Source organism: Petromyzon marinus, chromosome 54 (genome assembly GCF_048934315.1).
Source record: "Petromyzon marinus isolate PM22_M1 ecotype Great Lakes invasive population chromosome 54, UKy_Petmar_22M1.pri1.0, whole genome shotgun sequence".
Lineage (NCBI taxonomy): Eukaryota > Metazoa > Chordata > Hyperoartia > Petromyzontiformes > Petromyzontidae > Petromyzon > Petromyzon marinus.
Genome location: NC_133720.1, coordinates 7,047,033 through 7,066,686, shown reverse-complemented (window position 1 = coordinate 7,066,686; position 19,654 = coordinate 7,047,033). Strand labels below are relative to the sequence as shown.

General features: G+C 50.9%; 1 protein-coding gene across 3 annotated transcripts in view; it reads right to left on the bottom strand.

Moving 5' to 3' along the window:
* LOC116954195 (NEDD4-like E3 ubiquitin-protein ligase WWP1) overlaps positions 1–19,654 on the bottom strand; it is a 75,232-nt gene that overhangs the window by 29,621 nt on the left and 25,957 nt on the right. For 2 of the 3 annotated variants that reach the window (XM_076052145.1, XM_032974707.2), the window contains 2 exons: positions 11,780–11,871; positions 468–618 (listed from right to left, as the gene is read on the bottom strand). In XM_076052145.1, the coding sequence (XP_075908260.1) occupies positions 468–618; positions 11,780–11,871 (243 nt within the window). Of the gene's footprint in view, positions 1–467; positions 619–11,779; positions 11,872–15,120; positions 15,226–19,654 lie in introns of those variants that run through there. The other variant, XM_032974708.2, reaches the window with a different exon arrangement.

The following is a 19,654-nucleotide window of genomic DNA, read 5'->3' as shown; positions in this document are numbered from 1 at the left end:
GGACGCACGCCGGCGGTCGGAACGGTGAAATCGCACGGGCAGCGACCGGGGGCGACAACGGTGGGTAAGATCGCGGCCGATGACGAAGAGACTAAATAATAAATGTTGCAGCCCCCGCAATTGATCGTTGCTCATGCTACTGCTTGCGGGAGGGCCTCCAATTCTAGAGGGTACTTTGGGCCGCTCGTCCACGCGGGCCACATGTCAGACGGCGGTAACGAATGGCGGATGACGGTTACGATGACGACTACGATCGCGGCTGTGATGACGATGCCGACAACGTCAACGCCATCGGAGAAACGCTACGTCGCGGCTTGCGCTCTGCACCGGGGGCATCCTACTGAAATGTTATTCTTTTCACAATTATTTTTTTTAATTGTATTTCAAAAATACAGCGAAGAAGATCACACAATGGGCGAGCAAGACGGGGGGGGGGCGGAGGTTGGGGGGAGGAGGGGTCTGCGTACACGGTGAAGTGCTCATCCCAGCGTGGGTGGGTGACGCTGTTCACTTTGTCCGTCTTCTTGGACGACTCCGGCTGACCATCGACCACCAGCTCGACGTACGGACGGGACCCCAGCAGCGACTTCTTGACCTCCCGCAGCCGGGCGCTCACCACTGCAAGAGTCAACAACAACGACGATGATGTCGATGACGATGACGACATTTTCAGCGTCCATCTCGTTTTCTCTCAGTTATTGCCGCTCTTTGAAGAGGTCTGTGGGTCGGGTCCGGTGGCCGCCCTGGTAAATACTGCGGTGGGTACCAACTGTAAATACGTGGGCACCACGGTAGCTAGGCGGTGTTAACTACCTCGCCAGGTATGCAGGAGGTCGTGGGTTTGATCCCAACCCTGACAATGCCTGTTTGCATGTTCTCCCCATGGTCGCGTGGATTTTTCTCCAGTTCCTCCACATTAAGAATCAACATGCGTTCAGAGTGTTTTGTGGATATACATTTTCACGTGATAAGCCACTTCATTGAGCTATCATTTGTGGCCAGGTTGTTTTGGAAAAAGAGCTGTATAGCTCAGTGGGCCTTACCTGGTAAAATAAAAGTAAAAACACATTCCTGCGGAGGGAGCTGGTAGGAACGTTGGGTTGCTCGGTCAATGGCCAGGGTCAACGGCGGCACCACGTGGTGTATTCCGCAAATATGCCCGACTGTGAGGGTGGGCACAAGCCGGCGTGAGTAGGTTAAACGTTGAGTTTTATAAGGGCACCACGGGGTGTCCAGCCCCTCCCCACCCAGCCCCACCCCTCCCATCCCCCACCCAGCCCCACCCTCCCCACCCAGTCCCTTCCCACCCAGCCCGTCCCCACCCTCCCCACCCAGCCCCTCCCCACCCTCCCCTCCCCACCCAGCCCCTCCCTCCCCACCCTCCCCTCCCCACCCTCCCCTCCCCACCCAGCCCCTCCCCTCTCCACCCAGCCCCACCCCTCCCATTTTTGGATGCACGACGGACGGACAAAATAATCCCCTGTGGGCTGGTGTAACTAGAGGTTCCTACCAGTAAAAAACAATATATATTCATCTTTCTTGCAGCTGTATTTTATCCAAACTAAGTGCAGAACGAAATTTTACACGGTGGGTTGTTTGTGCAGCTATTGGTGACAGAGCTGACACCCAGGTCAACTAACTTAACTATTTTTATTTGACCAGGTAAGGCCCACTGAGCTATTTAGCTTTTTTTTCAGAAGCGACCTGCCCACAAAGGATAGCCCACCGAAGTGGATTATCACGTGGAAATGTATAGCAACCAAATACTCTAAACGCACGTTTCTAAATGTGGAGGTAAAAACCGGAGGACCTGGAGAAAAATCCACGTGACCACGGGGAGAACATGCAAACTCCAAATATACAGAAGGCATCGTCAGGGTCGGGATCGAACCCACGACCTCCTGCATACCAGGCGAGGTAGTTAACATCTCGCCGCCATGGCAAGGCTGCACCCGGTTCAGACCTTTCTGGTCCAATCACAATCATCACGCATGATCTATCCGCTGCAGGACCAAGGCCTCCCCATGCCCGAGACTAACGACGCGGTGGCAGCCAAAAAGGAGGGAGCGCGTTCGAGAGGGTGACCACCGAGGAGGAGATGGAGCGGCGCGATCGGATCGTGTGCAGGCGCCGGGCGGAATTGTTACGTCACGGGAGCGTGACGGCAGTAGCCTGCTGAGGAGGCCTTGATCCCGCAGTGGCTTGACCGTGGCGGACAACGATGATGACGACTCCGATAAACGCAACGTAACGCCTCTTGTCACCCGACCACCCAAGTCTTTCCTGCCGCAGGACGCGCTTGACAAGGTCAACAGCGGAACCGCCATTCTCACCGCAGTAACAATTACCCGCGAATCAATTCCCACTAATCGGGAGTTATCCCCGCATGGCTCTTACCCGTGGGGGGGGGGGGGGGGGGGGGGGGGGGTGGTGTGGGCTTTTTTTATAGTATTTATTTTTTTCTTCCCCCGCTGCTCGCGCGGAGACAAAACGACCCGAAAGTTCCAGGTTTTAACGCGTAGGCTTTCTGGTTCCGGGCGTTACGTTTTCCGCCCTTCTTTCAATGAAGGGGCATCGCCGCTTGGCTTGCCATTTCCCGCCGCAATACTTCAGGCGTAGCCCCAGGAGAGGTGGGGGGGGGGGGTGCAGAGGTTCCTAAATATATCTGGCGCAACGCTCTTCCCTGCACCGGCCTCGCACACTGCTACTTTTCCTCGTGCGAAACTCGGCGCTAGAATGTTTATCCGGGATGCGATGCGCCAAATCACTTCCGCCCCCCCTCCCCGTCCCCTCCCTCCCCGTTCAGCTTCGCGTACGTTGAACTTCTTAAGCAACGTACGTGGTCAGCCGTGCTGATCGGAGGTGTGGGGGAAGAACGACAAACTGAGCACAAAAAAGGCAGTTCTAAAGAAATGAGTCGTTTAAATTTAGATTCAAAAGTACATAGCTCCCGGTGGCTTCTTAATATCGGAAGGAAGTGCGTTCCAGACGGCCGCAGAAGGGCATCTGAACGCGACGGTTAGGCAAAAAGCTACTGCTGCGAGGATGACCGGAGTTTGCGTGATGATGGTTCATGCTCCGTAGCCAGCCAATCACGATAAAGGTCAGGCGACTGACTGAACGCACGCATTTTAAATGCTTTCCGGGCGTCACGAGTCAGCTCTGCCCACCATCTGTCTGTGTGTAGCCGGGCCGCGGTGGTGGCCGCGCTGTCCTACCAGACAGTCTCGTCCCTTCACCTGATGAAGGCCGCTTGTGTTGTGGTCGAAACGTCGTGAGAATATTATTGTGTTATTTTATTTTATCAATTTATTATTTTATTCTCATTCTACGTGACTTTACCGAAAGAACCAAAGAAGATGAATCATTGCAGTCACGAAAGCTTTAAATCGGAACGTGGGGTTTCTCCGGGTGCTGCGGTTTCCTCCTACGTGTAGAAACACTCAATAGGTAGCTGAAAACATCTTAATATAGAGAGAATTGCAGAGCAATCGTATGCACGATGAACTTCTTTCGCACCGCACGTAGCCAAACGGCAGCCGGCTCACCGCCCGGCAGCCTTCCGGCTTGGTATGTGGTTCCTCCTCTGCGACTGTGAGAGATGCAATTTGCATGAACGATGCAAGTAAATATAAAATAATCATAAGTGTTGTTAATTGGGGGGGGGTGGCGGGGTCAATGACAGCTCTAATAATGATCATCCAATATTACCGCTACTATTTTTTTTATGTCACCAGGTAAAGCCCACTGAGAATATGGCTCTCTTTTCATAAGCGACCTGGCCACAAAGGATAGCTCAACGAAGTGGCACATCATCACCTGGAAATTTATGGCAGCCAAATACTCTGAACGGGTGATGTTCTTTCTAAACGTGGAGGGAAAATCACGCGACCTTGGGGAGAGAGAGAGAACACGCAAACTCCAAATATACAGCAGCAGTCGTCAGTGTGGGAATCGAACCCATAACCTCCTGCATCCGCTGCACGATTGATTTAAAGGGCGAGACCCAGCGATTAAAGGATTCCCAAGAAAAAAAAACCCAGGGGCCAAAAGGGTAACGCGCACTTCCTGTCCCGATGAGGCCGCTACGCGCGACGTCATCGCATCGGGCGGCGTGACGGCGTGACGTAACCATCGCAAATAAAATCACCTGCGCGTGTCGGGGAAGCATTGCAGAATGCGTGTGCGTGCTTTTTCTCCCCGATTGTCTCGGCGCGGAGGGGCACGTAACCACGTGGATTTCATGTGTTGTGAAAAAATGCAAGATATGTTGACATTAAAACTAAGACTAAACTATGTTTCATTTTGCCAGGTAAGGCCAACTGAGCTATACAGCTCTTTTTCAGAAGCGACCTGGCCACAAATGATAGCCCAGCAAAGCGGCTTATCACGTGAAAATGTATAGCAACCAAATACTCTAAACGCATGTGGAGTGAAAAAAACGGAGGACCTGGAGAAAAATCCATGCAACCACGGTGAGAGAGCCATGCAAACTCCAAACATACAGCAGGCATTAGGGTCGGGATTGAACCCACACCCTTCCTTAAACCAGGTGAGGTGGTGGTTAACATCTCAGCCATTCCATTGCTGTGTTCCTATCATCCTACACTTAAGCCCTGCTAATGCTCAAACTGATAACAGCGCGCCTATCTTGTCACGAACAGTTGCCACAACGTGCCTCACTTGGGGCATGACACATTAACCTTAACCAGGCTCTCTTCCTCGGCCTCCCCTAACACATTGCCAAACTGCTGTTCACACTTCAGCGGACTACACTCAGCGGCCTTAAACGCCACGATGCTCGGTGCATCTACGCCGTGTGTATCTACGCCGGGTGTATCTATCATAGAAGCACGGCATTCCGTTTGTCCATTTGTCCGTCAACTAAATGATAAGAAGGCCCGAATCAAAAAGTTAGAGAAAGTGGACGCCCCCCCCCCCCTCTCTCCCAGATGTGGGGGTAAAAAGTTGATCCAACAAAAAGTTGATCCAAAAGGGTTCCAACAATTGTCGACCACCCTCCCCCACTCACAAAAAACAAATTCCTGTTGTAGGCATGTATGCCCACACACCCGGTATACAACAGTCAGTAATATCTACTGACTCTATATACACCTAAACACCCTACATACAACAGTCAGCAGTATCTACTGACTCTATATATACCTAAACACCCTACATACAACAGTCAGCAGTATCTACTGACTCTATATATACCTAAACACCCTACATACAACAGTCAGTAATATCTACTGACTCTATATATACCTAAACACCCTACATACAATAGTCAGTAGTAGTATCTACTGACTCTATATATACCTAAACACCCTACATACAACAGTCAGCAGTATCTACTGACTCTATATATACATAAACACCCTACATACAATAGTCAGTAGTATCTACTGACTCTATATATACCTAAACACCCTACATACAACAGTCAGCAGTATCTACTGACTCTATATATACCTAAACAGCCTACATACAACAGTCAGCAGTATCTACTGACTCTATATATACCTAAACACCCTACATACAACAGTCAGCAGTATCTACTGACTCTATATATACACCTAAACACCCTACATACAACAGTCAGTAGTAGTATCTACTGACTCTATATATACCTAAACACCCTACATACAACAGTCAGTAGTAGTATCTACTGACTCTATATATACCTAAACACCCTACATACAACAGTCAGCAGTATCTACTGACTCTATATATAACCTACACACCCTACATACAACAGTCAGCAGTATCTACTGACTCTATATATACCTAAACACCCTACATACAAGTCAGTAGTATCTACTGACTCTATATATACCTAGACACCCTACATACAACAGTCAGTAGTAGTGTAGTGTTGTAAGGACGAGCAGACTTCTTTAGGAGGCACACTCTGTTTATTGTATTATTTCCTTATGCAACGCTTAACACACACAGAGGGATATTCGGTCCCCTCACCCGATACCCTAGGGAGGTACAGCCTCCGTACCTGGCGGGACTCACACGTCTACCGCTAACCTCCTTGATACTTAAGGAGGTACAACCTCCGGACTTGGCGGGACTCACACGTCTACCGCTATCCTAGTCCTCCGGCTAGGACCTAGGGGAGGCTATCTGACCCACCGCTGGCCCGGTGGGTCCTGACCACTGGGTATGCCGAGCCTTAGAAGGGCTGAAAGGCTGGTCCAGGGTCCTAGCTAGGCTTCAGCCCAGTCTTCTGTCTTCGTGCAGGGAGAGAACTCCCCGAGGTCCGTTGGGTCACCCGTCTTATACCTCTTCGTGGCCAGGTAGAACCAATCACACATTCCCACGTGGAACCGTCTGATTGGTTCGCACCAAACCCTGGCCACGATCCGTTTCACCTCGACTGACCCCAACCGTTGTACCCAGGGGTAATGCTGCACCGCCCTGGTGGCAACGCAGGTTACGCAACAGCGCTTAGTTAACACCTCTACATCAGTATCTACTGACTCTATATATACCTAAACACCCTACATACAACAGTCAGCAGTATCTACTGACTCTATATATACCTAAACACCCTACATACAACAGTCAGTAGTAGTATTTACTGACTCTATATATACCTACACACCCTACATACAACAGTCATCAGTATCTACTGACTCTATATATACCTAAACACCCTACATACAACAGTAAGTAGTGTCTACTGACTATATATACCTAAACACTCAACATACAACAGTTAGTAGTATCTACTGACTCTATATATACCTAAACACCCAACATACAACAGTCATCAGTATCTACTGACTCTATATATACCTAAACACCCTACATACAACAGTCATCAGTATCTACTGACTCTATATATACCTAAACACCCTACATACAACAGTCAGCAGTATCTACTGACTCTATATATACCTAAACACCCTACATACAACAGTTAGTAGTATCTACTGACTCTATATATACCTAAACACCCAACATACAACAGTCATCAGTATCTACTGACTATATATACATAAACACCTAACATACAACAGTCAGTAGTAGTATCTACTGACTCTATATATACATAAACACCCTACATACAAGTCAGTAGTATCTACTGACTCTATATGTGTCGTGACATCGAAGAAGGCACGTGACGGGTAAGATCTACACAGGGGCCCCAAGTGGGGGCTCGGGGGTGGTCTCGTGTCGGGGCGAGATCCTGCGAGAGGATTCGAGAAGGTGGTCGTGGCCAAGGGCGGAGCCAGCCACGACCAGGGAGCATATAAAACCGGGTCCCCAGAGGCAGAGGTCCCAAACGATGAGTCCGCACGTGGCCCTCCCCCATTATTTTATTATTTACCACTTCCGTCCGCGCCTCTTTCCCGCACTGCGCACTTGTCTCAGTCACAGTGTTTGGTAAGCCCACAAGCTGACCCCCTAGTAGCCACAATGAGTCAAAAACAAACGTCGCTGGAGAGCTTCTTTGAAAAGAGGGAAAGACCCAATGATGTTCGAGAAGAGTCACCAACACGTGGACCTGGACCCAAGACGGGGTCCTGTCCGTTATAGCTACTCCCAGTGTAATTAGTGCAGTTAGCCTGGTGGTCACGTAGCTAGTTACGGTGTAATTAGTGTAGTTAGCCTGGTGGTCACGTAGCTAGTTACGGTGTAATTAGTGCAGTTAGCCTGGTGGTCACGTAGATAGTTACGGTGCAATTAGTGCAGTTAACCTGGTGGTCACGTAGCTAGTTACGGTGTAACTAGTGTAGATGGCCTGGTGGTCACTTAGCTAGTTACGGTGTAATTAGTGCAGTTAGCCTGGTGGTCACGTAGCTAGTTACGGTGTAATTAGTGCAGTTAGCCTGGTGGTCACGTAGCTAGTTACGGTGTAATTAGTGCAGTTAGCCTGGTGTTCACGTAGCTAGTTACCGTGTAATTAGTGCAGTTAGCCTGGTGTTCACGTAGCTAGTTAGGGTGTAATTAGCGTAGTTAGCCTGGTGGTCACGTAGCTAGTTACGGTGTAATTAGTGTAGTTAGCCTGGTGGTCACGTAGCTAATTACGGTGTAATTAGTGTAATTAGTCTGGTGGTTACGTAGCTAGTTACAGTGTAATTAGTGTAGTTATGCTGGTGGTCACGTAGCTAGTTACGGTGTAATTAGTGTAGTTAGCCTGGTGGTCACGTAGCTAGTTATGGTGTAATTAGTGCAGTTAGCCTGTTGGTTACGTAGCTAGTTACAGTGTAATCAGTGTAGTTAGTCTGGTGGTCACGTAGCTAGTTACGGTGTAATTAGTGTAGTTAGCCTGGTGGTCACGTAGCTAGTTACGGTGTAATTAGTGTAGTTAGCCTGGTGGTCACGTAGCTAATTAAGGTGTAATTAGTGTAGTTAGCCTGGTGGTTACGTAGCTAGTTACAGTGTAATTAGTGTAGTTATGCTGGTGGTCACGTAGGTAGTTACGGTGTAATCAGTGTAGTTAGCCTGGTGGTTACGTAGCTAGTTACGGTGTAATTAGTGCAGTTAGCCTGTTGGTCACGTAGCTAGTTACAGTGTAATCAGTGTAGTTAGCCTGGTTGTCACGTAGCTAGTTACGGTGCAATTAGTGTAAATAGCCTGGTGGTCATGCAGCTAGTTACGGTGTAATTAGTGCAGTTAGCCTGGTGGTCACGTAGCTAGTTACGGTGTAATAAGTGCAGTTAGCCTGATGGTCACGTAGCTAGTTACGGTGTAATTAGCGTAGTTAGCCTGGTGGTCACGTAGCTAGTTACGGTATAATTAGTGTAGTTAGCCTGGTGGTTACGTAGCTAGTTACCGTGTAATTAGTGCAGTTAGCCTGGTGGTCACGTAGCAAGGTACGGTGTGGTTAGTGCAGTTAGCCTGGTGGTCACGTAGCTAGTTACGGTGTAATTAGTGCAGTTAGCCTGGTGGTCACGTAGCTAGTTACCGTGTAATTAGTGTAGTTAGCCTGGTGGTTACGTAGCAAGTTACGGTGTGGTTAGTGCAGTTAGCCTGGTGGTCACGTAGCTAGTTACCGTGTAATTAGTGTAGTTAGCCTGGTGGTTACGTAGCTTGTTACGGTGTAATTAATGTAGTTAGCCTGGTGGTCACGTAGCTAGTTACGGTGCAATTAGTGTAGTTAGCCTGGTGGTTACGTAGCTTGTTACGGTGTAATTAGTGTAGTTAGCCTGGTGGTCCACCACCATAGGATGTTAGCTGGTGAAGGGGCAGTTACCCCTTTGTGTTGGTATCAATAAATGTGTTGCCTCCAAGGAGTACGTCTGTGAGTTAGTTGAACTCACTAAATATTCCTACACACCCCCTACATACAATAGAGTCAGTAGTATCTACTGACTCTATAGGCCTACACACCCTACATACAATAGAGTTAGAAGAATCTACGATACTACTGTCAACAGAGTCTGTAGACACTACTATAGAGTCAGTGGAGGGGAGTAGAGTGAGACGAGAGGGGACAGGTAGGCGGGAGCATGGAGGGGAGTAGAGTGAGATGAGAGGGGACAGGTAGGCGGGAGCGTGGAGAGGAGTAGAGTGAGATGAGAGGGGACAGGTAGGCGGGAGCGTGGAGAGGAGTAGAGTGAGATGAGAGGGGACAGGTAGGCGGGAGCGTGGAGGGGAGTGAGACGAGAGGGGACAGGTAGGCGGGAGCGTGGAGGGGAGTAGAGTGAGATGAGAGGGGACAGGTAGGTGGGAGCATGGAGGGGAGTAGAGTGAGACGAGAGGGGAGTGGTAGGCGGAAGCGTGGATGGGAGTAGAGTGAGATGAGAGGGGACAGGTAGGTGGGAGCATGGAGGGGAGTAGGGTGAGATGAGAGGGGACAGGTAGGCGGGAGCGTGGAGCGGAGTAGAGTGAGATGAGAGGGGAGTGGTAGGTGGGAGCGTGGAGGGGAGTAGAGTGAGATGAGAGGGGACAGGTAGGTGGGAGCATGGAGGGGAGTAGAGTGAGATGAGAGGGGACAGGTAGGTGGGAGCGTGGAGGAGAGTAGAGTGAGATGAGAGGGGACAGGTAGGTGGGAGCATGGAGGGGAGTAGAGTGAGATGAGAGGGGACAGGTAGGCGGGAGCGTGGAAGGGAGTAGACTGAGATGAGAGGGGAGTGGTAGCGGGAGCGTGGAGGGGAGTAGAGTGAGATGAGAGGGGACAGGTATGTGGGTTCATGGAGGGGAGTAGAGTGAGATGAAAGGGGACAGGTAGGCGGGAGCGTGGAGGAGAGTAGAGTGAGATGAGAAGAAGGTGGGAGAGAGTCCATGGAGTGGCATCATAAAAAAATGTTGGTGCGACGCTGAAATTGACCCAGGATTGCATTAGCAGCTAGTGGAGGGATGAGTACCGGGGGGGGGGGGGGGGTTATGTGGGATCAGGTAAACACACACACACAAGCTGACAGGCCGATATATTAAGGAAGCCTCAATGTTGTCCGCGGAGCCAACTGCCCAAAATGAATGTGCGTGTGGAGACGCTCGCCCATACAAATGAGTGTGAACGCCCTCACAGCCCTCTCCTTACATTCTAACGCACGCTCGCAACGAGCACAAACTTAATGCGTTTGATATTCCAAATGATTCATTGACAATCTCGCAAACTACCCTGATGTGGGCCATGGGTGTTGGTATGCCTGTACGCATGAAAGTTGAACTTCCTTCGCACCGTACGTAGCCAACCGTGCTCATCGGAGGTGCGGGGGAAGGACAACAAACTCGCACACAAATAAATGGTCAGCTCTGTGGTGAGTTTAGTAGTGGTGTTGGTGAGCTGTGTTGTGAGGTTAGTACTGGTGATATATGCTGGTGAGCTACGTGGTGAGTTCAGTACTGGTGGTACTGGTGCTGGTGAGCTGTGTGGTGAGTTTAATATTGTACTTTTCACGACTAACACGAGGGGTCCCCAGACAGACAGATAGACAGATGGACAACCAGACACACAAGACACGATATTTCCTGGGCATCTTTTCAGCTCCCGAAAAAATCAACTGCGGATTTTGTTTGCACCGTGACATACGTCCATGCACCGCAACCCGCGTTGCCAACCTTTACCATCCGAACAACATTTTACGGAACAATGGCGACTGCTGCGTTACACAAATCGCCCACTGGGCCACGTGATACGTTTTCGTATTTCTTCAACGTGCCCGGTCGACTGGAAAAGGCGAATCAATCGAGCCGGGATGATCGGCCGATGATGTTTATTAATCGGGGGAGGCTGGAAATAGTCATCGGTAAATTATTTTAAAAGGTCGACTACTCGGGCCTGTTTAAAAATGGCGGCTACGCAGACGTCCTCAAACGCGAAGGACGGAAACCCCCCCAACAATCCACGCCCAGCTCGTGACGTGGATGACGACGATGTTTAGGATGGCCACCAATGCGCCTCTCCCTCGAACTGTCACCTCTTCGTCCAGCGGCACCTCCGGTTGGCATGGTTGGCCACGTACGGCGCGAAGGTACGTTCAACATACAAGCGCACACCAGAGGTGAGACCTTTATTTCCCAACTATTTAGTTGTTATCTGATTATCCCAATAATAAAACCGATAACCGGTTAAGTAATTCATTTCTTAAACAATTAATTTGCAGTCTCCGACTATTACGATCCACTCCATCTCCCCGCGTGCGTGCACGTGCCCACGTGCGTGCATGGGCCCGTGTGTGTGTATACGCGTGTGCTCGCTCGCGCGCCCGAGTGTGCGCCCGGGTGTGCGCGCGTGCCCACATATGTGCATGCGTATGTGCATGTGCGCCCGCGTTTGTGCGTATGAATGTGTGCTCGCGCGCGCTGGCCTTACCGGTGACCTGCAGCTGGGACTTTCCGAAGCCGGGCGTCGCTTCATAGCGTGACGAGGGTCTCGGAGCAGCCATTGCATGGGACAGCGGCTCCCTACAGCCGCACACAAGCACAAAGACGCCCACCCCGCCATGCGGATGTCAGCAGACCGCCAGGGCAGGTGCTGTTGGCGAGCGCCCATTCAGTGCCGGCACGCCGCACGACACGGGCGGCTGCAGGTCGTCCGGCACCGCGACACCTGGCCGCCTCCGTTTCCCCAGCGCTGATGTTGACGTGACCCGCTCAGGGCACTCGATCGTTCGCTTTATTACAAGCGGAACCAAATGTGTTTTTTCGTTGGTTTAATGTGGTTGCAGGGGTCAAAGAAACCCCCTGCCACCCCCCCCCCCCCCCAACTAAGTGTGCAAAAAAAATGAAAAATCTTACAATTTCATAACAGGCACATACAGTTTGTATAAATCATAGCAGTCCCTGCCACAGTTCACGCGATGTATGATAGGGTTATGGCCGAGTAGACCACGGGGCTGAGCCCGGACAAGTTCTGATTCGACTCGCCGCAGGCGCGAGCCGTGGCCGGGAATTTGAACCCCAGGAAGCCGAGCTCAGCCGCACGCAATCATCACACAGCACCCCGAACACAACACCCACGTGACCTCCTCCCCCCCGCCCCTCCCCTCACACCCCCCCCCCCCCCCACCCCTTTGCCGGGGACATCTGCACGGTTCGGGGAAGGTCGGTGCAGGGAGGTTGTTGGCTGTCGGTTGTGCAAGGTGCGAGCTTCCCCTCACTAGCGTGTGCCCACGGGCACCGGTCAAGGGAACCGACTGGAACGTCCTGCCCCACCCCACCCCCACCCGCCCGGCCCACCAATCCAGGGCTGAATTTCAGCCGGGTCTGCCTCGGTGGGCACAATAGTTCTACGCCTCCCGGCACACCACAGTCAGTAAAGCTCTCTCGCTATAAACTAAAACTATGTTTTTTTTTATTTTACCAGGTAAGGCCCACTGAGCTGTACAGCTCTTTTTCAGAAGCGACCTGGACACAAATGATAGCCCAATGAAGTGGCTCATCACATGGAAAATTATAGCCACCAAATACTCTAAAACACAACGTTTATAAATGTGGAGGGGAAAACCAGAGGACCCGGATAAAAATCCACGCAACCATGGGGAGAGTGAACATGCAAACTCCAAATATACAACAGGTGTCAGGGTCTGGATCGAACCCACGATCTCCTGCATACCAGACGAGGTAGTTCACATCTCACCACCGTGGCGCTAAGGCTGCAGCTACGAGTCAAATATTCCAAACTACCGGCGACTCGGTATTGCTGCGCCCGGTACACCACATCCAGTATACTTTTCTAACTATGGCTGCGGCTACGAGTCATGAGCTATATATTCAAAACTATCGGTGGCTCGGGAAATATTTCCGCACCCGGCACACCACATCCAGTAAATTATGGCTGGGGGGGGGGGTGGGGGAGGGGAACGGCAGTCTCTTGGTGCCTAGTGGGAGGGAGCACTTGGAAAGGAAGCGAGTGGCTCAGATGCGAGCGGATTTAACCCCGTTTTGAACTTGGTCCAAAACAAACACACACACACACTACACGTGGCGCTCTGCAACGGGAAGCGATAACTCCTCTTCCTTCCTTCCGTCCCGCTGGGCAGTCGGATTCAGCCGCACGGCACGTTCGCGACGAAGCGCATCTCATCGTCACCATGGTGGTGGTGGTGGTGGCAGTGGTCGGAGGCAAAGATGCAAAGTCATTCGTGGAGTTGGCCAAACATCCCAACGTAGGGCCACAGAGCTTGGGAAATCGTTGGCAGCGGCAGTTCGAGCGGCCCTCCCGCTGTGCCCGTGGTTTCCCGCGCCTACGAAACAGACAACAAACTGTGCGGCGCGTTACGGATTTGTGCTTTTATTTGATTTGTGTATCGACGATAAATCCACTGCTGGATGAAGCCCCCCACCTCCTCCCCCCATCTACGGTCTCACGACACGACTATCCATCTCCCGCCTGCACACGAGCTGATTTACTTGCTCCGTCTCTCAGCAGTGGACGTGCTCTCGGCTGTGTATCCCATACGCCGCCTGCCTCTCCATCACGGTGGCAGGATGTTAACTCCCTCGCCTGGGATGCAGTAGGTCGTGGGTTCAATCCCAACCCTGACACATGTTGCATATTTGGAGGTTGCGTTTCTCTCTCTCTCTCTCTCCGTGATCGCGTGGAATTTTCTCCAGGTCCTCCGGTTTTTATCCTCCACATTTAGCACCAACATCACGCGTTTGTAGAGTATTTGGCTGCTGTAAATTTCCACACGATAAGCCACTTCGTCACTGCTACCATTCGTGATAGCCAGGCCACTTATGAATGAGGGCTATGGAGCTCAGTGTGCCTTACCTGATTAAAATGAAAATAGCAACAAAAATAATAGCAGTCTCACTCACCGGCCATCACCATACCTCCTGGGGACGCATCCTGCCCCATACCCATTACAGCAGAACCATTCATCACTGTCATCATCACGATTATGAGCCACGGTCAATCTACTGCTGGATGAAGGCCTCCCCCCATCAAGCCGGCCGCCAACCCTCGCAAGCCTCCAACGTAACAATCCACTCCAGCACCTGCTGACAAGCCGATGATATCACTGCCCCCTTTCTCTTCACGGCTTCGCGAGCAGCCGGTGCGGAACCTCGCGCGCGAGTCCCTGGTTTATTATTTCGTTCGTGGCGAATGGAGAGGAACGAAAATTGATCCCAACGCGCCGTCGGCTTCCATCAAGATCCCGACGACGTTCACAAGAGCGGGCCGATAAAAAAATATATAATTAGTAAATCTCCGCAATTGGGATTTCTTCCCATCCCTAAGCTCCGCTTTCAAAATTAACTCCTAGCATTTATTTTGCAAAGCTCTTATAATAATAATAATAACCACAATAATAAAAAATAGCCTGGTGCAAACCATGAAACCTGTTACACTCTTAATCTATTCCAACTTGAACTGTGCTGCTTGTTTGCTGGCCACATGGGGTTGTGAGCCTTGGGGGGGGGGGGGGGGGGGAGCCTGCTCCTAGCAACGCGACGATGACAACAACAAACAACAACAACAAAAACAACAAATAGCCCCGACTACATTCAGGCGACGGCACTGTGCGATCGCACGCACACGTTCTCCCCGGGGCATCCCACCGCCCATTAACACGGCGACGGAAGACAAGCGCTCGGCGGAAGACCGAACGGCACCGTCGTGCCCCAGGACACGCGGCTAAACCCCCAAGTGCGTGGACTTTAAAACAACAACAACAACAATAAAAAGTCAAGGAGTCCGCCACGTACCAGGGCGCAACGACTCCGCCACGCACGCGCAGTTCGACGCACGAATTTGCTCGGTTGTTGCGTGTGTACGCAAAGATATCGGGCACAACCGCACTTCTCTGCCCCAGCCTCGCACGCCGCTGCCGCCACTGCCGCCGCTGCCGCCACTGCCGCCGCTGCTTCTTCTTCTTCTTCTTCCCTCGCGCGATCCTCACCGCGAGAAATATTACATTCGGGCCGTGACGTGCCAAAATCACTTTCTCTCCCCCCCCCCTGCCAACACCAAACTCGACCCCCCCCAGTTGAGTTTCTCGACCGTCGGAACTTCGTTCACGTGCCAGCGAGCGCCCTCGCTACGATGCGTGCATCTTGGCACGGCCGACGCGCGCGAATTCGCAGCTGACGAAGACCAGGGAACAACATCGGCGCTTCCCATTTCGCTGAAACGCATCTCTTTCTTTTTCGCGCCGGTTGCAGCGCTGTGCGGAAGCAGATGCTTCCTACGGACATTATCCCCGCCTGTTGTCCTGCTCCCAGAAACCGAGAGACACTGGCAAAGGGCAAAGATCCCCCGCCACCCTGGAACCTGAATAGACTTTCGGGGCAAGCGCAGCTAGCGAGCAGCGCCTATGTACGATGCGGTTACGTGAAAGAAGGTGGCCAGCACCACGCCCAGCCGCCTTTGTCTCCCCAGTGGCGATGTTTACACATCGCACCAGGAATTAATTTGAGACCTAGTCGACCTAGGGGAGACCCAGAACCAGCTCAGATAACCTTCACCAGAGTTGTTTGCGGACGGGAATCGAAATCGGGCCGCCGGGTTCGTCGCGCGGCGTAGCGCTAGCCGCCACGCTACCGCTCCTCACACGCAGGCGCACACACACGCAGGCACACAAAAGACACAGGCACACGACAGTCGCAGACACATATCCTGCGGGGTTGAAAGTGACATCGGATGTCACTGGAACCCAGCGATCTCGCACAATCGTCACTCGCTCTTCCCCAGGGGAGCTCTCGCAAGGACACGGGACGTGACGTGCGTGCACCAGCAGGAATTTTGACCGCTTGAACCGTACATGCTCTTGTTTTTAGTCTAGATATTTTATTGCTCGTGGGTTTTTAATGCCGGCCCCCGTCGCCACAAACACTCACTGGATGAGTCGAATCACTCGCTCGCCCGCCTATCGATCTTCTATCGCCAACTATCGCCGGCGAACCGGCGTCCCTCCCGCGCCGCACGCGGACCTTTAAACCACCACACGCGGGCTCTATCGAAGGGGCATAGCTTCGCACGTGCTGTCACAGTAGCAGAGAATATCATTCCAATGTATCATGCCAATGTATCATCCCATTGCATCATCCCAATGTATCATCCCAATGTATCATCCAAATGTATCATCCCAATGTATCATCCCAATGCATCATCCCAACGTATCATCCCAATGCATCATCCCAACGTATCATCCCAATGTATAATCCCATAAAGAAAATGAACATCTCCCGTGCTGTGCCCAAAACTGTCAATATATCAATATATATATAAACTTATATTCTTTGGGTCTTTCGGTAAAGTCACGTAGATAGGTACAAATTAATAAAATTAATAAATATAAAATAAACAAAAAACTACCACGTTTCGATCACAACAAAAGCGATCGATTGTGATCGAAACATCGTGGTTTTTTGTTTATTTTATATTTATTATTTTTATTAATTTGTACCTATCTACGTGATTTTACCGAAAGACCCATAGGAATTATGAATTCCTGCAGTCACGAAAGCTTTAAGTCTATATATAAACTTATTTATGCACTTTGATATTTACAGAACTCACAGGTACTCTTTGGCTCTTGGTCGGTTACAGGTTGGCCACCGATGCTCTATCTGCTGTCTTTCCTCGCACTGCTCCACTTTGGAATTCCCTCCTCTCACTATCATCATCCTTCATCATCATCGTCTCTTATCCCAAGTTCTTACAACCCTGTTCAATTTGCACCTCCGATTAGCACGGTTGACTACGTGCGGTGCGAAAGAAGTTCAACAAATATACATACAATTATAATCTTAGTTTTTTCGGTAAAGTCACGTTGAAGGGAAACAACAAAATAATAAAATATATATAAAACAATAAAAAATTCTCACGACGTTTCGACCATAACTCAAACGGTCGTCTTCAGGTGTGTTGGTTCGCATAAATTTATTTTTAAACGGCGCATTTATTTATTTAAAAAAAACGTTAGCGCCACGCGCAACGATTTGGCAGTTTATTTAGGACTAGTCCATCTATATTCTGAAAAGAGGAGGGGGGAGACGAAATTTGATTGATTGTTCACGCTTACAGTGGCTTTCAGACAGCATACATTATAAAAAATTTCGTCTCCCCCCTCCTCTTTTCAGAATATAGATGGACTAGTCCTAAATAAACTGCCAAATCGTTGCGCGTGGCGCTAACGTTTTTTTTTATAAATAAATGCGCTGTTTAAAAATAAATTTATGCGAACCAACACACCTGAAGACGACCGTTTGAGTTATGGTCGAAACGTCGTGAGAATTTTTTTTATTGTTTTATATATTTTTTATTATTTTGTTGTTTCCCTTCAACGTGACTTTACCGAAAAAACTAAGAATATGAATTACTGCAGTCACGAAAGCTTTAAATAAAAAAAATACATACAATTCATTGATCGTGTTATGCTCTTAGCTATAACACCATTTTATGATAGTGCCGTTTGTTGCTGGCCGCTTGGCATGTTGAAAATAAAACGAGTTGTCCCGCATGGCTTTTGTCGCCTGTGAGTCAGATCCTCTGCATCAGGCCAAACTTCCCCGGGCCTCAGCCCACCTGACCCCCGGGGCCTCAGACTACCCGACCCCCGGGCCTCGCCCCACCCGACCCCCGGGCCTCGCCCCACTCGACCCCCGGGCCTCGCCCCACCCGACCCCCGGGCTTCAGCCCATCCGACCCCCGGGCCTCGCCCCACTCGACCCCCGGGCCTCGCCCCACTCGACCCCCGGGCCTCAGCCCACCCGACCCCCGGGCCTCGCCCCACCCGACCCCCGGGCCTCAGCCCATCCGACCCCCGGGCCTCGCCCCACCCGACCCCCGGGCCTCGCCCCACCCGACCCCCGGGCCTCGCCCCACTCGACCCCCGGGCCTCAGCCCACCCGACCCCCGGGCACTCGCCCCACCCGACCCCCGGGCCTCAGCCCACCCGACCCCCGGGCCTCAGCCCACCCGACCCCCGGGCCTCACCCCACACGACCACTGGGCGTCACCCCACCCGACCCTACCCCCGGGCCTCTCCCCACCCGACCCTCGGGCCTCACCCCACCCGACCCCCGGGAGTGTTTTGTTAACAAACGATTTGACGCCGAATATCCAGTGTGGTTATGGTATTTATGTACTGTGATCATCGGTGTAGAGTAATTATAAGAGTATAAATGAATGTGATTGTACTTGGTTACCTTTGTATGAGAGTTTCTTAGCTCAACAGGACTTCATCGAAATAAATGGACTGAATTGTAAATGTTGTGGCTTGGCTCTCCAACACACCGGTGTGCTGTACTCGTGACGAATTGGCACCTTCTGTTTACCCTTACTGGTTGGCTGTGTCGGGTGGCGGCAGGTTTTAACGACACATTTATACATTTACGCGATTTAACAACAAAAAAAACCTCTATTATGGACTGAATTACATGTTGGCAAACATATTTACATGTTTTAATATATTTCGTTGCCAAACTTATCGAGTTTTGTAGTTTTCGTGACAACAGATGGACACAGATGTGATAGATGTCATAATTCCCTGGCCTAGCGATATCCGGCTCCCATTAATTATATCATTATGAAATGTGCGTATGACCCCCAGACGAAAATATGCAGTATAGTTTTTGAAGCACAAACAGTCCAAACGGGGGCTGCCAATTCACGTTCGGAATTTGCCGTCTGTCTGCAGAAAGAAAAAAAAACGAGCAGAAAAAAACGGTTCTGGCCACATTTCGCGTGGCTAACGAAACCAAGCATGGAAGAGCTTGGGGCCTGGCAACAATCAACCTCCGTCAACTTTTGTATCCACTGCTGGGTATTTAGAGGTTTGTGGCCTATCGCGTAGATTTTTTTTTCCCCCGGGTCCTCCGGGTTTCTCTCTCCACGTTTAGAATCGACGTCACGCGTTTAGAGTATTCGGCTGCTGCAATAGGCCACCTCGTTGAGCTATCATTTGTGGCCAGGTCGCTTCTGAAAAAGAGCTACATAGCTCAGTGGGCCTTACCTGGTTAATAATATAACAGTTAGAATAGCTTCGGCATTCTCATCTCTTGCGATATAGCAATGCCACACACGGAGGCCGTCTCAACTCCTCCAATGGAAGCTGGTTTTGCCGCTGCTCCTCTGCAGCGGTCACAATTCCAGACCCGAGGCCCTCCCTTCTCGCTGGCATTCCAGCCTCGTCTGACGACCATCATCCCACCCCCCCCACCCTCTTCTTGCCACGATGAGTCCTGCACAATCCCCACCCTACTGTCCGCAACAGCCAACCTCGGGGGTTTCTCAATA